Source organism: Mesocricetus auratus, unplaced genomic scaffold (assembly GCF_017639785.1).
Source record: "Mesocricetus auratus isolate SY011 unplaced genomic scaffold, BCM_Maur_2.0 Super-Scaffold_4256, whole genome shotgun sequence".
In the NCBI taxonomy this organism is placed as follows: domain Eukaryota; kingdom Metazoa; phylum Chordata; class Mammalia; order Rodentia; family Cricetidae; genus Mesocricetus; species Mesocricetus auratus.
Genome location: NW_024429182.1, coordinates 132,845,988 through 132,866,632, shown reverse-complemented (window position 1 = coordinate 132,866,632; position 20,645 = coordinate 132,845,988). Strand labels below are relative to the sequence as shown.

At 49.6% G+C, this 20,645-nt stretch overlaps 1 protein-coding gene across 6 annotated transcripts in view; it reads left to right on the top strand.

Moving 5' to 3' along the window:
• Window positions 1-20,274, top strand: part of Otud7a (OTU deubiquitinase 7A) — a 356,745-nt gene extending 336,471 nt beyond the window's left edge. For all 6 annotated transcript variants that reach the window (XM_040730948.1, XM_040730940.1, XM_040730942.1 and 3 more), the window contains 3 exons: window positions 9,359-9,473; window positions 9,648-9,732; window positions 11,973-20,274. In XM_040730948.1, coding sequence (XP_040586882.1) covers window positions 9,359-9,473; window positions 9,648-9,732; window positions 11,973-13,397 — 1,625 coding nt within the window. In that variant the 3' untranslated portion in view covers window positions 13,398-20,274. The remainder of the gene's footprint in view (window positions 1-9,358; window positions 9,474-9,647; window positions 9,733-11,972) is intronic.
• The last annotated feature ends 371 nt before the right edge of the window (window positions 20,275-20,645 follow it).

Sequence of the window (20,645 nt, the reverse complement as noted above, 5' to 3'; positions counted from 1 at the left end):
ATGGCCTTTATCAAGTTTTTGCTTCCCCCAAAACTTCACAAACCGGACCTCCATCATCTGTCGAAACTTTACAGGTTTCACAAGGCCTCCATCATCTGCATTTCTTTCTCAACACTCTTCCACATCCCCATAGAACTACCCACTAAGCTCTGAGTTCCAGTCCTCCCCAGAGCAGCGTGGTCATGTTCGCCACAGTAATACTGGGACCAATTTCTGTCCTAGTTTGTTTTTCTTTTGCTGTGAAAGTCACCAAAACCAAATGGTAAAGGACAGGGCTTTTTTTGTTTGTTTGTTTTTGTTTTGTTTTTCAAGACAAGGTTTCTCTGTATTGTTTTCGAGGCTGTCGGTCCAGCCTGGCCTCGAACTCACAGAGATCCGCCTGTCTCTGCCTCCCGAGTGCTGGGATTAAAGGTGTATGCCGCCACAGCCCGGCCAGGGCTTTTTTTGTTTGCTTGAGTTTAGATTGGGTTTGGTTTAGGTTTCGGGTTGGTTGGTTGGTTGGTTGGATGGTTTGGGTTTGGGGTTTTTTGTTTTGTTTTTTTGTTGTTGTTGTTTGTTTCATTTTGACTACACATCATGAAAACAATCCATCATTGAAGAAAGTCATCACAGCCACATTCAATGCTAGAGCCTGGAGGCAGAAACTGAACCAGAGACCACAGAGGAATGCTGCCTACTGGCATGCTTGTCATGACTTTCTCAGCTTGCTTTCTTTTACCACCCAGAAACACCAGCCGGGGGTATTGTGGTCTGTGGACTGGGCCCTCCAGCCCTCTCTCTTCAATTAGTAATCAAGACAGTGTCCTACAGGCTTGTCTATAGGCCAATCTAATGGGGCGTTTTCTCAACTGAGAAATCTCTTCCCAGATGATCCTAGCTTGTTCCAAGATGACAAAAAGCCAACCAGAATAGGCTGCTTATCCAAATAGCACTCATGTGTGATAGGCTAATGTGAGTACAGTCTACGGGTGCTCAGACCCTGTGTGGCCCTGGCACATTCAAGTGCCTCCATCGTAGATGGAAGGTTCCATGTGTACTGAGTGATGGCCTCAAATATCTAAGAGTCTGCATATGATGGCAAGATTTCCCAAAATACCAGTCAACTGCAGGAAGAGTACACACCAAGACACATGCAACCTTGCCTGTCTCACTGCAGCCTCTATGGGTACAGAGGGTGCAGGCATTCTCTGTCCCCACATGACAGCTCTGGGCTAGGACAGCAGGTTCTTCCACATAGGGCTGCGTGCATGGGCTCTGGTGGATCACATTGCATCCACAGGTGGGTTTCTGAGACCTTCCCAGGAGTGACTGCTCAGCCTTCATGGTCTTCCATACCCCACTTCATAGAGGAGGCACATGAGGCAGGAGAGCCCATCTCTAGAGAATGGCCACAGTCACAAAGCAATGCGGTGGCAGATGAGTAGAGTGGATGTTATGCTTTCTGAGAGGGGAGAGTTTTCCTACAGTGATGGCATAGTGTGAAAGCACCAGAGAGAGGCCTCAGAAGTGGTGTCTCTGGTCAGCACTTACACAGACTCACACCACACTTGGACCTGGTGATGCAGGAGCCTTCAATGTTAGAGAAGGGAAGCCATGACTGCATTGCCTCACAGGGGCTACTGCAGAGCTGTATGTGAGGTGATTTCCAAGGTATAACTCTCAAATACAAACAGCTTGGGTACACCAAAGTCAAGAAACCTTGGAGTGTCCCGGTGCCCTTCCCTGGGGAGGTCAGGTCAGAGATGGGGGTGGCTGAGGTCAGCAAGGGGCAGCTTCAGACTCTGGGGAGAAGGCCTGCAGATGGTCAGGTTTACGATTTGTTTATTGCAACCGAAAGTCAACACAACCAAAAAAGAATTTCCCCAAGAGCAACAGGTAATCTTGTCTTTTAGACACAACACACATTTATGAAAATGAGGCGTCCAGAGATCTGGGGGAGTCACTAAGTATGTAAGCAGCTTGTCAGCTACATTTGATGTGTGACCCACAGTAAAAGCAATCATTAGTGTGTATCAGTATTCCCCAAACCAAATAAATTAGGATGTTTTTATGATAGTGGGACCCAAACCCAAGGCCTATATTCTAATACCGAGCTACACTTCCAGCCCTGATCACATGGTGGGACTTCCAGTACCTTGAACAGTAAGTGCTTTGTTCTACAGGAGTAGTTACCAATCAATAAAGTCAGTTCTTTTTCAGTAGCTATTTGCCCTCACATATAAGAAGTACTAAATATTTGCTTAAAAAGAATGTTACAAGGTGATATTGTTAATGCAATACCACTCAGACTGCTTGCATGGGTTTAGTAATGCTTTGAATATATAAGAGCACTTTTGTGGGACGAGTGTCCATGATGGCAAAGAGGCTTTAGAAGCCAGGATGTACCTAACACATGGAGCCATTGCTGTCCCTGCACTTAGTGCCCCTTCCTTTCAGCAGCATCCTTAGTTTACCAGTTGCCATGGAGAGTATTGGGAGGAGGAGGAGGGCTGCTGGGCCTCAGGACACCCCTCTCCCTGCTGCTCCTCTTTGAGTTCCAGAACATGGACACTGAGCAGTGCAGAGGCTTCAAGGCACACCAGCACCACATCCTGTGTGGCTTGGTTTTAACCTAACTAGGGGATGGCAAGGAAAAGACAGACACTTAAATGACAGACACAGACACAGAAAAGTCGAGATCAGGTTGACCAATTACACTATAACTGGATCCTCCATGTGATTGTTACATACAGCATGGGCTGGGGGAATTAGCTAGTCTCCATAGGAGAAGTCTGTTAGTGAACAGTCTCAGGCTGTAAACATTGGGGAGGAGGAAGCTGCAGTTGCTAGTCTTGCACACACTGGCGAGTTGCTCGTAAACATTTGTGCTTGCACACACTGACAAATCATTTGTAAAGATTAGTACTCGGGCCAGAGGAAGGTGTTGCCATTCCAGCCTGACCTAAGGATGGTTTTGCTAATTCCCCATGGGTCTGGGGAATTGGTCCTTCACATGGCTATGCCCAGTCATTAATAACTTTATCTGATCTTTATACATTTCCTCGTGGCTTAATCACCTCCCCACACTCCACCAACATCTAATGGAGGAAGAGGAGGAGGAGCCAGGGTGAGGGCACCTGGACTTGTAGTTTACAGCCCAGGCTGTCACATTTGGCACACTTAACTCTTGATCAACAAACTTCACAAAAGATTAAAAGGAGGCTGGCGTCTATGGATGAACTTAATGGCTATAGAGCTCTCTGCTGGGTTTCACATCAGGAGCAAGCCCTTGAGAGACACTATATATCTACATCTTGACCTTGGATCTCTATCCCCCAGGACTGAGAGGGAAACCATTCCAGTTGCTAACGGGCTACCTAGTCTATGGTATTCTGTCACAACAGCTCAAGCTAGTGGCACTGGAAACCATACAGGAATGAAAGGGCCTGTGTTGGTGAAGTCCCCTCAGGTAAAGGGGGTAGGCAACCCTAAGGACAGTCCTGAGACCTCAACTCAGGTGAAAGCACGTGGTCCATTTGTACCTGCACATGTACATGCTCAGCGCACGCCTCAGATGAATATGCTGGCTAAATGTTCTACCCACCAGACTCCTGCAAAGTGGCAAGCAGGGTATTCAGAGAGCCTAGTCAGGGAGCCAGATGCCTGTGCCTGGTATGTAGCTCAGGAGAGGATGGGCAGGGCTTGAAGGAGAGGCTGGCAGCTGGGCACACTCCTGTCTTCCTACTTTTCTTACCCACAGCAAGTTCACTCCACATAGATGACAGCTGCTGGTGTCCTCCAGGCCTTATGTTGGGCTTCTGGGCCAGTGGGGCTTAGAGTAGGGCACCAACCAATAGATGGACAGACCATCTGTAAGCTATTGAGACAGGGGTGGCTGGGTGACAGTAAAAACAGGTTTGCCCTTTCTCCATGTTTGTTAGCATGATAGCACACTCCCCTATCCCTAGTTCACTTTCTGCTGGTCCCATCACCCTCTTTCAGCTATAGTCTGAAAATAGTCAATGGAAAACTCCAGAAATCAACAGACCATGTCCACATTGCTTTTCTCCCAGTATATTTTATATTGTTCTATTCCATTAGTTATTGCTGTGAGTTTCTTACTGTGATTATTTATACTCCATCACTGGTATATTCAGTATGTGAGAGGGTAGGGACCATTGTTCAGACATCTCCTGGGGCCATGAGATGTGGGTAAGGTGGCTAGTGCATTTGTTATGTGCACTTGGAAACAGTTTAGTTAGATGCTTGTATATGTCTGTCTGTTTGGAGAACTGGTCCCTTTATCATTATTTAAATGGTCCTCTTCTTTGTAACCATTTTTCTGAACTCTTCTTTAATATTAGGTGGCTCCCCCTAGCTCTTTGTATCAGAGAATGTCTTAAACTACCTATGCCTTTAGATTCATAACCTAATTACTGTAGGTTTGAGACTTGCATTGTTTTAATCCCAATCTAACAATTGTATCTTTTGACAGTGTTGACTGTTTGCATTTTATTATGCGAACCATATGGATCAGTGAAAACCCAGCATCTTTGCTAGTCTTTTCTCCTTGTTCCATCTGTTCTTTTGTTTCTCATCTGTCGCCCTATCTTGTTTTAAGTGTGGTACTTAGTGACTCAGTTTGCTCAGGTTATTTACCTATTAGTGTTTAGTTTAACCATTAACCCCGGGGTTTACTGACAGAATCATTAAGGAGAGCCTCTCGCTTTCCCTCCCTCTGGGCAAGGAGAAGCACTGCTCTCTTGGCTGTCGAGATCTGGTTATCTCGGAAGTAATGAAAAGGAGAGAAAAGGGAATTTTATCTCCACCTTCATTTATAATATTTCCATCACTCCAGGTAAATGCACTTCGCTGCTGGTCCCCTTCCTAGTCCTAGTGAGATTCTGACACTGCCCTGTGCAGACCAGCAGGCAGTGAATGGCTCCTTGGGGGTCTGAGAAAGCCTCTGAGTCTCCTCTGTGTCTCAGAGCTCTTTGCCAGAAGCGGAATTAGCAGTTCATCCCTTTAAAGACACCACCTGTTATCATCTGCTTTATCTGCTCACTCTGAACTGTGTGCTCCAATTCTTTCTTCTCTGCCATTGCTTTCAGGAGCTATGTAAGGGGTGGGGAGGGCTGTTTTTGTTATTGCGTTGCTGTTATTATTTTCCCCAGTGATGTTCTCATGGCTTCCGTGGTCTATGGTGTGTGTGTGGGTGGGTGGGTGGGTGTGGGTGTGTGTGTTTAGTATTTCCTCTACCTCCCCCTCATTCTTCTGGAGTGACAGCAGCACAAACCTGCTGCTCTTGGGAGTTCTGCTCCTGCCCAACCTTTTCTGCTTTGTGCTGCAGCTTGGCTGGTTCTGCCAGATCCATCTTGGTGCTCAAAGAACCTCGTGAAGCTGTTCTTTTTCTCATTTGTGGTTTGTTGGGTTTCGTTTTGTCATGTCTGTTGCTATTGTTGTTTTATTTCTAGATTTTTCCCTTTGAAACTTAATTTCTTCTGTCCTCTAAAATCAGATACTAAATCCTGTGTGGTGCTCATCTTGTCTATCAGTTTATAACATCAATCTTGCACTCATTGTCCAATAGTTGCAACATCTCGGTTGTGTCTAAGTTGGTACTTCCTGTGACTTCAGGCACCCACTGGGGGTTCTGGGGTACAGATAAAGGAGAGTGGGCTGCACTTGTTCTAATGCTGGGCAGTAATGGAAGAGCATGCATACATGTGGTGGTGCTGTCTTTTTAGAGAATTAGCCCCGTTATCATTGTCTCTAGTATCATGGCTTCCATGAAACAGATAAGGCAAAAGATAACAGAGTGGTATCTTCAAAGACTGAAAGAAAAACTGCCAGTCTCAAATTCTGTATCTAGTAAAACAGCCCCTACAACATGCAGGAAACACAAAGGCTTGTCAAACAAACAAAGCAGCTTCATGCCTGCGTACTTGTTCTTTCAACTCTGTGCCTCGTCAACACATGAGTGTGGGTGACTTCTCTTCTTCCTCAAAGGCTTTTTTTTTCTGAAAGTCATTTTTCAAAGACAAGAAAGACTGGGGAAATCACTTCATTCCTAGGAACAGGCACACCCTGTTTGTCTGTAGTGTGCATGTTGGAAATCTGTCAGAATACATGAGAGAGGTCACCCCTCCTGGGGAACAGAGATGCAGTGAGACACCTGTTTAAGCACGGTACCAGAGAATACTGTCCTTGGCACACCCCGATTTTGTGGACCTGAGCTCTGTGCTTACACTCCTGCTCCTTAGTGGAGAGAGGAAAGCAGAGAACACTTGCAGGAATTTGTGTCCATCACATTCAGGGGAAGGGGGAGTGCACCTATGTACTCAGGCTTATAAACACCAAAGGTCAACATTTTGTCTTCCTCAACCACTCAGCACCTTGTTTTTGGAGGCATGGTCTCCATTGCTGAACCTGAAACTTGTTGATTTGACTCAGTTGCTATCCAGCAAACCCCAGGGATCCTCCTGTCTCCATCTCCCCAGCACTGGGATTGCAAACCTGTATTTCTGCGCCCAACCTTTACAAAGGTGCAAGGCATTAAACCCCATATGTGCATGGCAGCAAGTTTACCAGCTGAGTCATTCCTCCAGCCTCTCACCCATCTCTTTTGTGAACACCATGCTGGGTCCTATAGACAGGAGCCTGTAAGAGCTTGCTGGTCTCCTTTGCTTCCCTGGAAGAAGGGTCTGCATAACTTGACTGACTTGCACTCTTCTTTCATGAGTGCAACACTTTTAGCTAAGTTCTTCCTCGTGAGGTCTGAGTCAACCCCTCCTAGTTGTCGCCATCTTTCCTTGCAGGCATTTTCTTTCCCTAGAATTCGAGCTGTGATGTCAGTTCAGGGGTGGGCTAAAGACAGGCTGTGAATTTGTGGCTTTATTATTGTGATAGCAAACATGTCAAAAAGAAAATACCTAATGTGTTTCCTAAAATGAGTGTTCAAAATCTTCATTGGCTAGTGGGAGACAATATCAGTAGACTTACAGGCTAAAAGTATGAGAGAGCTCTTTCCAAAACAAACCAGTAAATCCTCTTGGGCCTGTTTTGAAAGCCTTTGCTATTCTTGACATTTGCCACCAGGGGGTGCCCTGCCACGCAGCTGTTGTATATTCCTGGGTAGAGCAGATGTTGAATAAGAATTTTCCGTGTTCATGTGACAGGCATGAAGTGCAAATGATGCTCATGAGGAGGGCCTATTTTTGAGGTGTCCCTGGCTGTACCTCCCTCAGCCCTCAAACAGGTTGAGCTGTATGTCCCCAGCCCCTCACTCAGAACCTATCCTTCACCCAAGATCTGGGTTGGCAGGCGATCAGGTCCTTTCTAGGTAGCCAGCACTAGCATCTTCAGCTTTGTTCCAGTTGTCTTCTCAGAGTGGACAGGCTGGGAACCCAGGCCAGCTCATCTGCTGAGGGTAAAAATGTGCAGGAGCCCTGTAACAGGAAGGTAAGGATGGTGGGGTGTACTAGCTTAGGTAATTTATTAGAAACAAAACAAAACTATAGTGGTTTACAGCATACAGGGTGGGCTCCCAAGTAAATAAATCCTGTAAGAAGGGTTCTGATTAGCAGGCAATTTTTCTTGGGGATCAAAAGCCTGCTCCAGCTGCCTCAGAGTCCCACTGTCTTCACAGGAGACATGGGCAGAGAGGGGGAAGCCCCCTCATCCTGGCCATAGTCCCCAGAACTTACCACATTACTTTACTCACAGCCTATGTTCTCAGCTGTGCAATTCCTACCTCCCCAATGCCGAGAATGGAAGTCACAGTGGCAGATGTTTCTCCAACCATCTCTGCCACTGAACCCAGAATGGCCAAATTATACCCACATGAACTGATCCTGATAGACTATTGTTGTCCAGAGCAATCTCTTCCAGAACCTTTTAATTGAAGAGCCACAGGGATGCATATTTACAATGTAGTCCTCCATCCTTATTCAGGACCCCGTTGCCTGACCATCTGCATGCAGGAGTGCAGAGCCCTAGAAGTCTAGGAGGCAGTGTTGGTTAGGAGCACCTCTGCTGCCTAAACAAAGCTCCCCTACAGGCATCACCCAAGAGAGACCTGGTCCTGGGCCAGCCCAGAAGCCCACTTTGCAGCTCAGCCCTGGGAAGGGAGACCACATCAAAGCAGAAGCCGAGATACCACCACCTCCTCCCCCACTAGACCCTGCCTGCATTGCTCCATCCCTGGCCACACACAGTGAAAACCCCTAAGGTGGCAGATAATCAGCAAAGCTGCCTTTCATTTGTTTAAGGTAGAGATGGGGAGGAAGAGGGAGGGTGAAGTTTGCACTCACAATCTCCTTGACAGCACTAGAGGGCAGCATTGAGTCATACACAATTTCTCAAACTCGACAGTACTGGCTCCTGGATTTTCTGTTTTGTTTGCCTTTTTGTTCTTGCCATGGCACGGCATGGTATGATTCATGGACTATGACAAGCAAAGGCACAAAGCAGATGCCGGGGGGCCTGGGCTGGGCTTCTCTGCGGTGGTGAGACTCCAGAGAGGTAGGGCATTCTAAAGGGTGTGACACAGGAGACTAGTACTCATTTGGAAGGTGAAATTGGGAAACCAACCTCTCCACTCCTTCCTGTTCGTTACTCCTGGCAACACCCTGGGGAGAAGGCAGCTGTGACATTAAGGACCTCTCAGTACATTCTCAGTACACCTTTAGATACCCACCTCCAATGATCTCTGAAGCTGGCGTCCATGTGTTTTGTGGTGAACCAGCTCCTCTGAGGGATAGCAAGCCAGATCCCAACCTCATCCCCACCTCAGAAGGCTGCCCCTCCACTCTGCTTCTAAGACGGCTTCAGCCCAGCACTGTGTGGGTGCCTTCTGTAGACTTGTCACTAGATGCTTTGTGTATGAAAGTCTGCTTTGCTTCGGTGTCCTGTGCAAGGTGAGATCCCTGTGACAGACTCAGGGAGGGTCTGCAGCCCCACCCCACCCCCAGTCTTGCAGCAGTAAAGCTCAGCACACACCTCTCCTGACTTGCAAACTCTGCCCTTCACTGAGATGAAATGGAGGCAAGGCGCAGGCCACTCACAAAGTGGCCTCCTCCGGTACACCTCCCTGACCTTGGTCTTTACTTGGCGGGGCCTGCCCTCTAACTGAAAGAGACCCAGACAGTCCAGGCAATGCCTCCACCTGCGCATCAGCTATGTAAGGGGGTCGGTTTTTGAAACCTATGGTCTTAGCACTCCTGGTATGAAGTCCTATGTCGACCTTCTGTCTCCATTGAGTTGCCTGTCACCGGGACAGCTAGCCTTGAATTTCCCTTAGAGAGCTCTAAGCTCTGCTGAGGCTCCCGGCCTGAGGCCGGTAAACTACCTGTCACTTGGCCTCTCTCTTCTGTTTCAGCTGTCATCCCCCTGACGGATTCGGAGCACAAACTGCTGCCCCTACACTTTGCAGTGGACCCAGGAAAGGACTGGGAGTGGGGGAAAGACGACAACGACAATGCCCGGCTAGCCCAGTAAGACCTGCCCCGTAGCCGGGTCCCCACCCCAGCGCCCCCTGGGGGAACCCTGGCGGGGCTCCTGTTGGGAATGGGGGTTGAGGGCTAGAGGGCAGAGAGAGGATGGTGTGCGCAGATGGGTGAGCTCGTGCCACCTCCGGAGCTTTTCAAACCTCGGTGTTCTTTCATCAGCCTCATCCTATCCCTAGAAGCCAAGCTGAACCTTCTACACAGCTACATGAATGTGACGTGGATCCGCATCCCCTCCGAGACCCGGGTGAGCCTTACATGCACTGAGCCCCCCGACCCTGCGATGGGGGAGGAGTGGCCGCTCTGCGCGGTGTGGGATTTAATGCACCTCTCTCCTGAATGTCCATGGGCAATGGGGGGGACACACCCGCCACCCACAGCTGCGCCGCCCAGAGGCCCCACCCCCTCATGCCCCAGGACTCAGCCCAGCCACTCTGGTTTCCAGTCCAAAGACTTCCTGTTGATGCGAGTGTGCATGTGTGTGTGCGTGTGTACGCAAATGTGCGCCTCTGGTTCCCCATCCAAAGACTTCTTGTTGGTGCGAGTAGTGGCATGTGTGTGTGTGTGTGTGTATGTGTGTGCACGCAAGTGTACGCCCCAGTTAGGATTTTTCCCCCTCTTATTTTGCACAGCAGGAGAGGAATTACACGCCCACTCACAAAACAAACCATAGGCAAGTCATAACACAAAACTATCTCTGCTGAGATCGGAACAAGGTGTGCTGCGGCAGAGAGGAATTAATTATAACTGTGGATCCTTAGAAAAGCGGGGACCCGACTGTGCGAGTCCTCAGTACGCTCCTCTCCCTTCCCCTCCCCGAGGCGGAGGTGGCTGCAGGGGGAGCTGGCAGAAGGCAGAGAGCCACCCACCGGTGGGGGGGGCTGCCCCTGCTTGCAGATGCTGAGAGATTCGTTTTAAGTACGTGACTGATGTTTTCATAATCTCAGGAGGGAACTCCCAAGGAAAGGGATTTGTGAAAATTGCTTGTAAATAATTGGTCCTCCCTGACATCCGTTTACTTAAGCACCCAGCGGGCTCTAAGTACTGAAAGGCAACACCCTGCTGAATGGTGACTGCCCTGCTGCTCTGAGGGCTCACTTCAGCTTCACCTGCACAGCATCCGAGTAGAGCGCCCCCACGTGGCTCTAATTCGTCGTGTTCCTGAGGGCACAAGGGATGACTAGTCAGTGGTAGTCATAAAGTCCTGCCTCTCCCATCCTGGAGGATACCCTTGAGCCTAGGGTGATGCTCTCTAAGCACCCACGTGGTATATATACAAGGCAGCAGCCCGAGATCCATCAGAACCCTCCAGCTGGGCACACTGCATGCAGTACTGGGCTCCCTTCCCTGTTTCAGCCTTAGGCCTTCCACCCTTTAGAGCCTCTGGCAACCCAACCCAAGGGTCCACAATCCTTCCAAATCCAAGGAGGGGTTTCTGCGGGGTGTGGGGGGAGGGGTAGGTACAGTCCTGCCAGCCATTGCTTCAGTGACCTAGCCACACAGGGTTATCCCTCTGGAACCTGCTTAAGAGAAGGACAAAAGTAAAGTGAGGAGTAACAACTTCTCCTATCTCCTCTGAAACCAGAAAAGTCTGTTCAGGCATGGACCAATGTACTAGTTTGCCTACATGCCCAGAGACTGGCAAAAGGGATGATGCCTCCCCAGGGACCCACCTCAACTCTGCCCTACCCACCATGCCGTTCTCCCACAGCCTTCTCAGGCTTTCCACCGGTGTCAGAGACTGGCCTTGCTGTGCTACACGGCCTTGTCCTCCTCCCCAGGTAGTGTCATCTAGGTTACTCAGCACGAGATTCCTTCACTAGTGTCTGTCCCCCAGACCCCACATCCCCACTGGGGTCCATTTTAAGCACCCTCCTCAGCTTGGCATCCCACATTCACACTAGGAGAAGGGACCCCTGAGTAATGGCATGGCTGGATAAAGGGAGTGATGGGTCCAAGACAAAGAATCGGGTTTATGGCAAGATGTCTAGCCCGTTGTCTCACCTGGTGGCCTCTACCATTACACAGAGATCTGGAACCTCTTTCTAGTGATGCCAATAGCCTGGTCAGGGAGGGACGCCAGAATGTGGACCTGGTGTCTCTCTATAAAATATACTGAGGTTCTGGAACTCCACACCAGTTGACTCTACTCATCCACTCGGGATTCTAGACTATGTATTCCGAGATAAAGTTCGTGCATCCTCCCTAAAAGGATGGCACCAAAGATATGAGGTCTCTTCCAGATCACTTTGCCAACACCTGCAAGCCTGCCTTCCACCCTTGCAAAGATCAGGGCTCTGTGCAAGATAATTATTCCATAAACACCTCCATCCTTCTCTAGTAGACCTCACCCCCACTCCCCCACCCCCCACAGCAGCAGAGACTTAAAAAAACACCAGTGTCCTGGTCTCAGCTCTGTGTTCGTGGGGCCTACACGGGGGAAGCTCTTCTATAACTACTTTCCTTTCGTGCCTTGCCTCCCCACAGGCTCCCCTTGCCCAGCCAGAGTCTCCAACGGCCTCGGCAGGGGAGGATGTACAGTCCCTGACCGAATCGCTGGACTCTGACCGCGATTCTGTGTGCAGCAATTCTAACAGCAATAATGGCAAGAACGGTAAGGACAAGGAGAAGGAGAAGCCGCGCAAGGACAAGGACAAGACACGCGCGGACTCCGTGGCCAACAAGCTGGGCAGCTTCAGCAAGACGCTGGGCATCAAGCTGAAGAAAAACATGGGCGGGCTGGGCGGCCTGGTGCACGGTAAGATGGGTCGTGCCAACTCTGCCAATGGCAAGAACGGCGACGGCAACGAGCGCAGCAAGGAGAAGAAGTCCAAGTCTCGCAAGGGCAGTAAAGAGGACTCCGGAGCGTCAGCTAGCACCTCGCCGTCGGAGAAAACCACACCGTCGCCCACGGACAAGGCGGCGGGTGCATCGCCGGCCGACAAGGGCAGCGGGCCAAGGAGCGACGCCTGGAAGTACAGCACGGACGTGAAGCTGAGCCTCAACATCCTGCGCGCCGCCATGCAGGGCGAGCGCAAGTTCATCTTCGCCGGCCTGCTGCTCACCAGCCACCGGCACCAGTTCCACGAGGAGATGATCGGCTACTACCTGACCAGCGCGCAGGAGCGCTTCAGCGCCGAGCAGGAGCAGCGGCGCCGGGACGCCGCGGCAGCCGCGGCCACCGCCACGGCCACGGCCACGACCAAGCGACCGGCGCGCAGGCCCGAGGCTGAGGGGCCGCCAGGCCCGGAGCGCGCCTCGCCGGGCCCGCCAGCCGCGCCGCCCACGCAGCTGGTGCTCAAGCTCAAGGAGCGGCCGAGCCCGGGGACCGGCGTGAACGCGCGGGCGACGCGGGCGGTGGGTGGCGCGGCGTCCCCGGGCCCGGGCGGCGGCACGCGTCGCGCGGGTACCGGCACGGGAGGCCCGGCCCCAGGCCGCAGCCCACCCGCGCCCGCGCGCCAAAGCGTCATCCACGTACAGGCGGCAGCCCGGGACGAGGCGTGCGCGCCGGCCGTGGGCGCGCTGCGGCCGTGCGCCACCTACCCGCAGCAGAATCGCTCGCTGTGGTCGCAGAGCTACAGCCCGGCGCGCGGCGCGCTGCGCACAGTCAACACGGTGGAGTCGCTGGCGCCCGGCGGAGGGGACTCCCCGGGGCCCGCGGAGCAAAAGTCGCAGACTTACAGCAACGGCTTCAGCGCGGCCCGCGGCGACGGCCTGGAGTTCGCCGATGCCGACGCGCCGGTCGCGCGCTCGAACGCTGAGTGCGCCCGCGGTGGCCCCGGGCCCGCGCAGCGGCGCTGCCAGCGGGAGAACTGCGCGTTCTACGGGCGCGCCGAGACCGAGCACTTCTGCTCCTACTGCTACCGCGAGGAGCTGCGGCGGCGGCGCGAGGCGCGCGCTGCGCGGCCCTAAGCCGCCAGGGACTGCTTTTCCATCCTTGGGTCTTTTTTTTAAAACTTGCTCTGGTCATTCGAAGGACCGGCGCCTCCTCCTCGGTGAGTGCCGTGTACGTGTTTGGTCAAACGTTCCTAATGGTGCCTGAACCTACACTGATGCCACTCAGGTAGTAGACGGATAGGAAACAAGTCATACTGTTGAAAGTGGGTGTGCTAGCCTAGCATCTGCCTCGTTACCTGTGGAAACTCAATAGCCATTGCAAGAGTATTTTTGTTCCTCTATACGAGAAATAAAGAAAATCGCAGCCCTTTGTTTTTAGAAGGGAGTGTTTTACATGCTTTTCTTCCCCCTTAACCTAGGGACTGACCTCTTTCAGGTAGCGGTCACTTGCGTGCAGTTGGTAGCACGCAGGGTTTAGAAGCAAATGCACAGCCCGGCCTGAGGGGGAGCCTCCTCCGAATCTCCCACCTGGGTCCCTGGAGACCTCCAGCAGGCACCTCGCTACCCGCTGACGCTGGACCCTTAGGACTCCTCCCCAGCTCCATCTCATAAGCAAACCCTCCTCCCACAGCCCCCGGCTCGAGCACCATTCTCACTGCCATCCAAGCCGCGGGCGACCACAGAATGGGCACCGGACAACCTACCTCTCAGGGCACGGGGAGGTGTAACGATCACTCCCAGTGCCGAGCAGCTCCGGTGACAGGAGCTTCGCAGAGACACTTGGGGGTGCCCAAAAAAAAAAAAGCAGGGTCTTGAACTCACGATCGGATCGGCCCACCCATGAGCCAGTGTGACAGGCTGCTTATGTCTCCTTTGAAGACACATGTACAGTGAACTGTCGCTGGAGGGTCCCTTAGGAGGTGATCTCACATCTGTGTCCCAGAGGAGGGGACAGAATTGACCCCTTGGTCACTGTGTCAGCCCTCATCGGGCTGCTTTGAACCTAGCCTGGCCTCCTTCCTTAGGGTGGGGGTTGAGGGAAGCCGAGGCCAGGGAGACAAGGACACCACCCTTACCCCACCTGCATCTGTCTGGGTTCAGCTTGGTTAAAGGGCTCTGTGCTGGTGGAGACCTTTCACGGGGCAGGTGGCCTGTTCCTGGCTCCATGCCACATTGAGGGAGCAGCCCAATCTGTGAGCAGTCTCCTTTCTGGTGCCTCCTACATTTCTTGAGGAAAATTAAAATAATAATAATAATAATAATAATGTGTCCTTAGCTACCCTGTTTTGAGCAGCAATATGCAGCCTCATCCTTCCAAGATTACCTCTGCAGACCACTGTTGTTGGCCAGGACACTGAGGAGCTAGCCTGCTTCACTAAAGAGCAAGCTTGCTTCCAGGATATAGGAAGCCGATGGGTAAAATCCTCGATAAGGAAATAATACTTACACACCTGGTGAGAGCTTTAGACTAGCCCCGCCCCCATGTCCCTAAAAACAGGAGAAAGCACCTGCCTATCCTCAGAAAGTGCAGAAAATGGTTCACACAGTCACCTGGGCCAGCCTCTCCAACTGAAGGATGCTTTATCCCGTGACGTCCAGAGCAGCAAAAGCAAAATAATAATAATAATAATAATATTAAATAAAAATAATAAATAAATAAAAATGTTCAAAGGATGGGGAGGGAATTTTTTTTACCTGTTTGAAAAATGATAATAAAATAACTGAGTATCTCCTGTGAGTAGTTCCTTTTTGTTTTTAATTATTCCACAGCCTGTGGAGTTTTCAGTAATGTATTCAAGTTTTGCATAAAGTGGTTCCTTAAATCAAAATTATGTATTAAATAGACCTTTAAGACTTTTTTTCAAACTTTTATTTTCGTGTTGAACAAGATGCTTTAAACGTGTGGTAATAGCTAATACTCATCTCCCTGAGAGTACTGGGATTCCTCTTGTTACTTGGGGTGGGGGCAGGAAAGGTTCAAAAATATATCTCTCACTCAGAGGGTTTGTGGCAGCTTGCAGGGATAGCTGGTTTCTTTTGAACACATCACCCGAACAGCTGTTTCATCCCCCAAAGTTGTCGGGTTACCTAAGCCTCTGCTTCCAGCAAAGTGGGCTACTCTAGCTCATCCCTCAAGACTAGAGTTCCAGTGTGTGTTCCGAAGGCCAGCACACAGGCACAAGAGGCAGAAATGCATGCTTGCCTTTCTCATACCGTGATGTTAAAACAGACAACCAGAAATTCCCAAAACTGGCTATGCAAATCTTTCCTCTTTCTCATGTGCTCTGCCAGAAAAATAAATAAACAGGGCAAGTTGAGAATTAAAGTAGTTTATGGTAATAACAGAAACCCTCCCAACAGGGCAGTTGTTGTGCACTCTTGAAGGATGACAGAGGACTGTATCTCCTTCCTTGCCAACTTACTTCTCCCTCCCCCAGTCTAATGACGAATGTCCCTCAGCTTGATCTCATTGGGATAGACAAGGTAGAGCACCGGTTGGGGCCTGCCCCAAGCAGTCCATGTGTTTAAAAGTCCCATTGCCTTCTGTGAGAAAGGCTGCTTCTGTGGTTTCTGTGTGCTCACAGCCTGCTTCCTGTTGCTCAGAAGAGCTGAGCCCTGACTAGATGGGCACAAGTGGGCCAAGTTCCCTAAGATCCCTCTTTGACTGGGCAGCCTTTTTTGGAACACAGAAGAAGAGGGTAGGTCCCAGCTGCTGTGTTGAGAGACACTGCCTGTACCCCTAGCAAGCAGGGTTCCCCATGTGATCTGGCCAGACTTTCTAAGAGGGATGGGTGTGTCCAAGCGACAGCAAATGCCCAGAAATAACCCAGATGTCTCTAAGCCCCTGTGGAGATTATTCCAGAAATTTAGTTCACATTTCCTTCACTTGTATTGCCTGGGGGGATGATTTTTAATCATATTATTTTGGCAAGGGAAGTAGTTTTTCAGTATATTCTGTTTATAGATTTTATACACTGTTACGTTCAAGTTTTACAGGCCAACTTTAAACTGTACTGTAGAAGTTATTTTTATATAACTCCCAGAACGTGCCACAGAGCAATACCTTGCACCCTTATTTCTACAAGGTTGTCCCTCAGAAGAGTAAGTCTTGATGGCGGGGCTGCACTGTGACGCTGGAATCTCTGTGCTTTTGTGTGGACCTCTGACACTGGGACCATGTAAATACCTTCACCAGTTTGACTGAGCACTTGGTTTGTTTTCGTCCATGTATGGGTTTGTGGTGCTGCATCATTTTCATTGATGAAAACGTTGTCACTAAGTTACTGTGGCCCCTTCCTTAGCTATTAGTACCCATGCCATTTGAACCTATTGTTTTCCAAAGTTAACGTTTTTTGCAGAATTACTTAACTTAAAAATCCTGGTAGCTTATTGTCATAAGTAACTCATGATGACAGAAGATGAAAGAATCCACCCGAATGCAGGCCTCAGGATGTGGCATCCCCCATGAAGTCAGTTTGTACCCCAAAGTAGCTGGGGGCAGAGCCAATTGTACCCAAGACCCTCCCTTAGTATCCATAAGTTTATTTTGCAAACTCTCCTAACTGTAAAAACAGACCTTTCCCATCAAAATATATTCCATGTTGACTGAAAAAAAGCAAAAGGGGGTGCAGGGTTGTAGATGCCCATGTTGGGAAATTTGTGAAATACAAAAACAAGGGAGAGTGTGACAGTTCCATTGTGCGAGTCAAGCTAGAGGCACTTTCCTCATGCTTGAGGTCTCTTTGTGACATGCTCTTTGCCCTTGGTCATAGGGAGGATATTACATATTCAGTTCCTCCCGTGTTCTTTTCTTCCAAAGCTGCTAATAAGTGAGATGGTAGTTTGGTGGCTGAGTGAGCTAGCTCTGACCTTAACCCCCTTGAGATGAGATAGAGTGGCCTGGGCTCCAGCTAAGAATCTCCTTCTCTTGTCCTTTGAAGAGAAGCACCTGTGAGAAATCCAGGGGTGGCCAGTCCTCCTGGCACCAGGAGGTGGCAGTCCCTTCCCAAAAGCCTTAAGTAGTAGCTCTCCAGACTTCTGAGTGCCCTGCCTCTCTTTGCTGACGTCGCTCATAGTCTGTATGGGTGTGCAATGTGTAATTATAGGACACACACAGAAGGCCATCATCCCCAAACATGCTAGCAATATGGCTATTTCTAATGATTGTATAAAATAACTCATTAAAGTTTGGATCTTCACTGTTTTAATGAAATGATGCACACTGCTGTACTTTTATTCTTCCAGAGAATATCTCAAAGATGTATGTGTGCTTATACATACATATATGTGTATATATACATACATACATACATACACTGTTTAACGTAAGGTGAGCAATGTCAGTTGGTTTAAGGGTCAATGTAAGTGGAATCTGCTCAAAACAAAAGCAGTGAAATCGGCTACTACAGACTCTGTCTCCACATTCTGAAGGATGACTTTCCATGAAAACAGTTTCCCATCACATAGTAATAGCCAAAACCTTACAAAGCCTGCCCTGGCTAGGTATGGCCAGAGGTGATGCCATCTCCAGTTTCCAGGCACCCTCTGGCCTTAGGGTCATGGTATGTGTTACTCCTTCTATTCTTCATGGTCTACCCAGTCTTTGCTTCACCACCATCCTTCAGCAAGCCCTTCTCCAACTTCATCATTTAAGCTAATATCCCACCCTTCCTCCCATCTTTAGCTTCCTCTCACCGCTCCTGATCACCACGTATATTAACTACTCATTCATTCATTTTGCCACAGCCCCGGGTCCCTGTAGAATGTAAACTCCATGCATCTTGTTCACTGCTGTGTGCTGGTGCCTACAGCAGAGCCTGGCACACCGTAGGCACTGGATAAATCCTGGTTGAAGAAAAGAAATCCCTCATTTGGTAAGACACCACAAAATGTCAGTTTCATCCTTCATCAAGTACTGATTTTTCTGCTGCCCTTACATATAAAAACTGCAAGCTGGTTAGGTGGTCTGGTTCATTAAGACTGGAGGTACCACATGACTAGATGTGATAACTTAATCATTGATAGCATCTGTAGTCACCATCAGTCCCAGAGTGGGACCTGTAACCAAGCCCTTCCTCATAGTGGGGCTCTGCTGTTTGCAGGGGGCACCTTGGGTCAAGCAGAGGTGAAAATGGTCCATATTGGGTAGCTAATAGAGTGAGATGCACTATGGGGAGCCCCACCGTATTGGCTATAATGTCATTGGAGACCCCAACCATTCCAAAGAAGCCTTTCTAATTGGTTCTTAGGTATCCATCTGTCCTTCCTGTCCCAGACACAGTGGCACAGGTGGTCCAGCCCTGGTGAAGGCTCCATTCTCTAGTCACCAAAATGCAGGGCAGTGGAAGGCCAGGAGCTGATCACTCTGATGATCTGGGGCAGTGTTGGGTGACAAGACCACTGGGACTCAATGGCTTCAACACTGGGTGTACATAGGAAGGGCAGAAAAGCCACACACACACCCATGGGCCCAGGACTCTAATGGAGATACCCTGAACTTGACAGGCAACCCCACCCACCTAAGGGACTGCCCCAGAGCCTGCTTCTCTGCCAGGTATTTTCACAGCTACCTAACCACACTGTTTACTTCCTGGCACTTTGGCCAAATTCGTTGTCCTCTAAGAATCACTGGCAAAATACTGTTACAAGCTGCTCATTGAACCTTTATCCTCTTGTGGCCTGGTGAAAAGACTGTATCCTCTAATCCTCTTCTGTGGATGGCTCTTGCTTTCATCTCTCTGGATGCTATATTATAGGGTTCCTCTCGGGTGTGATATCCCTCATAAATACCCCCTGCTGTGCAAATGGGCACTTGCACGTGTGTCCCCATACTTGAATTGTCAAATATGTGATATTCCTTTCATTGTTGCCCAAACAGCTTGGGCCCCTGTTCCTGCCAGGACTCAGAAGGGAAATAACTTCCCAGGGAGCACTTATCTCCCTGGCAAGTGCCCAGGGGTGGCCCAGCTCGCAGCCTCTGTGTGAACACATAGGAGTTTGAATTATGACTTGGCAGTAAGAGTGGTCAGTGCTCACTGGTGACCCAAACTACTGCATAGGTTCGAGTGTACAATGCAGACCAGCCATGTCTAAGAGCCCAGTGCAGAGACCAACCTGCCTCTAACAGAGCCAGTATCCAGTCCGTGGAGCTCAGCTCTGCCACAACCCCAGGTGGCAGACACTGGGCCCACAGTGACACAAATAAAGGGACACTTAGGAGCAGAAAGCAGGCTCAACTGAGTCCAAGCAGGGACTAAGTTTGGTAACCCATCACTGCCTCACCTACAGAGCCTGCACTCCATCTACCTTCATTTTTGACAAACTGGCCTCCTTGTAACCGGAAGCTGATTGTAACAAAGGACTCCCTCAGCCTGTACTTGCCTAGTTCCTTTAAATGGGCATTCCAGTCTCACAAAATCATGAAATCTTTCTCCTCTCTCTCTCCCTCTCTGTGGTTCATTTGACTGATTTGGGGATGAAGGGGATGAAATAGATTGCCTTGCTTTCTATTTATTTCCTTATTGTGAACAAAGAAAAACACTGAGGCAAAAGATGGGTCATAGATCTTCATGTTTCCACCAAGTTGTTAAAAAAACCTTTCTACCCACATGTGAGTGTTCATGCTAATTCCACACAAGTCTTCCCTTCCATCTGGTCCATTGTTGGTGAAGAAACCCATTGTAAGAGCTGTCGAGGGGGACGAGGCCGTCCCTTCGCAAAGTAGTAAAGCACTGAACCAACTTTTTGCAATATGTAGTAAATCTTGCTTTCATTTTGAAATACTTCCAGTAAAGACTACTGCACTTTTATAGAAGAACAGTATTTCATTTCTTTCTTTTATGAAAGATCATTTCAAGTAAAACTAGCTCTGTAACCTGTGTGACATGGCTTCTCCATTACTTGATACAGAGGAGCTTTGATGCTTAATCAATAAAATTGACATGTTTGTAAAGCACGAGTTGATCCGGTTATTTGCTCACCCATTCCTGGGTACTCGAGAAGTTACCGTCAGAAGAAATTGTTATGAAGCCAGTGAGATGGCTCAGCGAGTAAAGTACTTGCCTCACAACATGGCGACTTGAATTTGAACCCACATGAAGGTAGAAGGGCAGAACCAACTCCCAGAAGTTGTCCTCTGAGCTCCATGTGCATGCCACTGCATGCACGCAAAATAATAATAATATAAATTGTAAAATTATTTATGGCCTAAGAGGAGGAGAGTTGAAGGGGGCATGTGTGCGCCCCTGTTTAGAGGGGAACCGCTTTCCCCTTCGGATAGAGTCTGAACCCGGTGATCCCAGGGTTTCCTTTTGCAAATGCTCA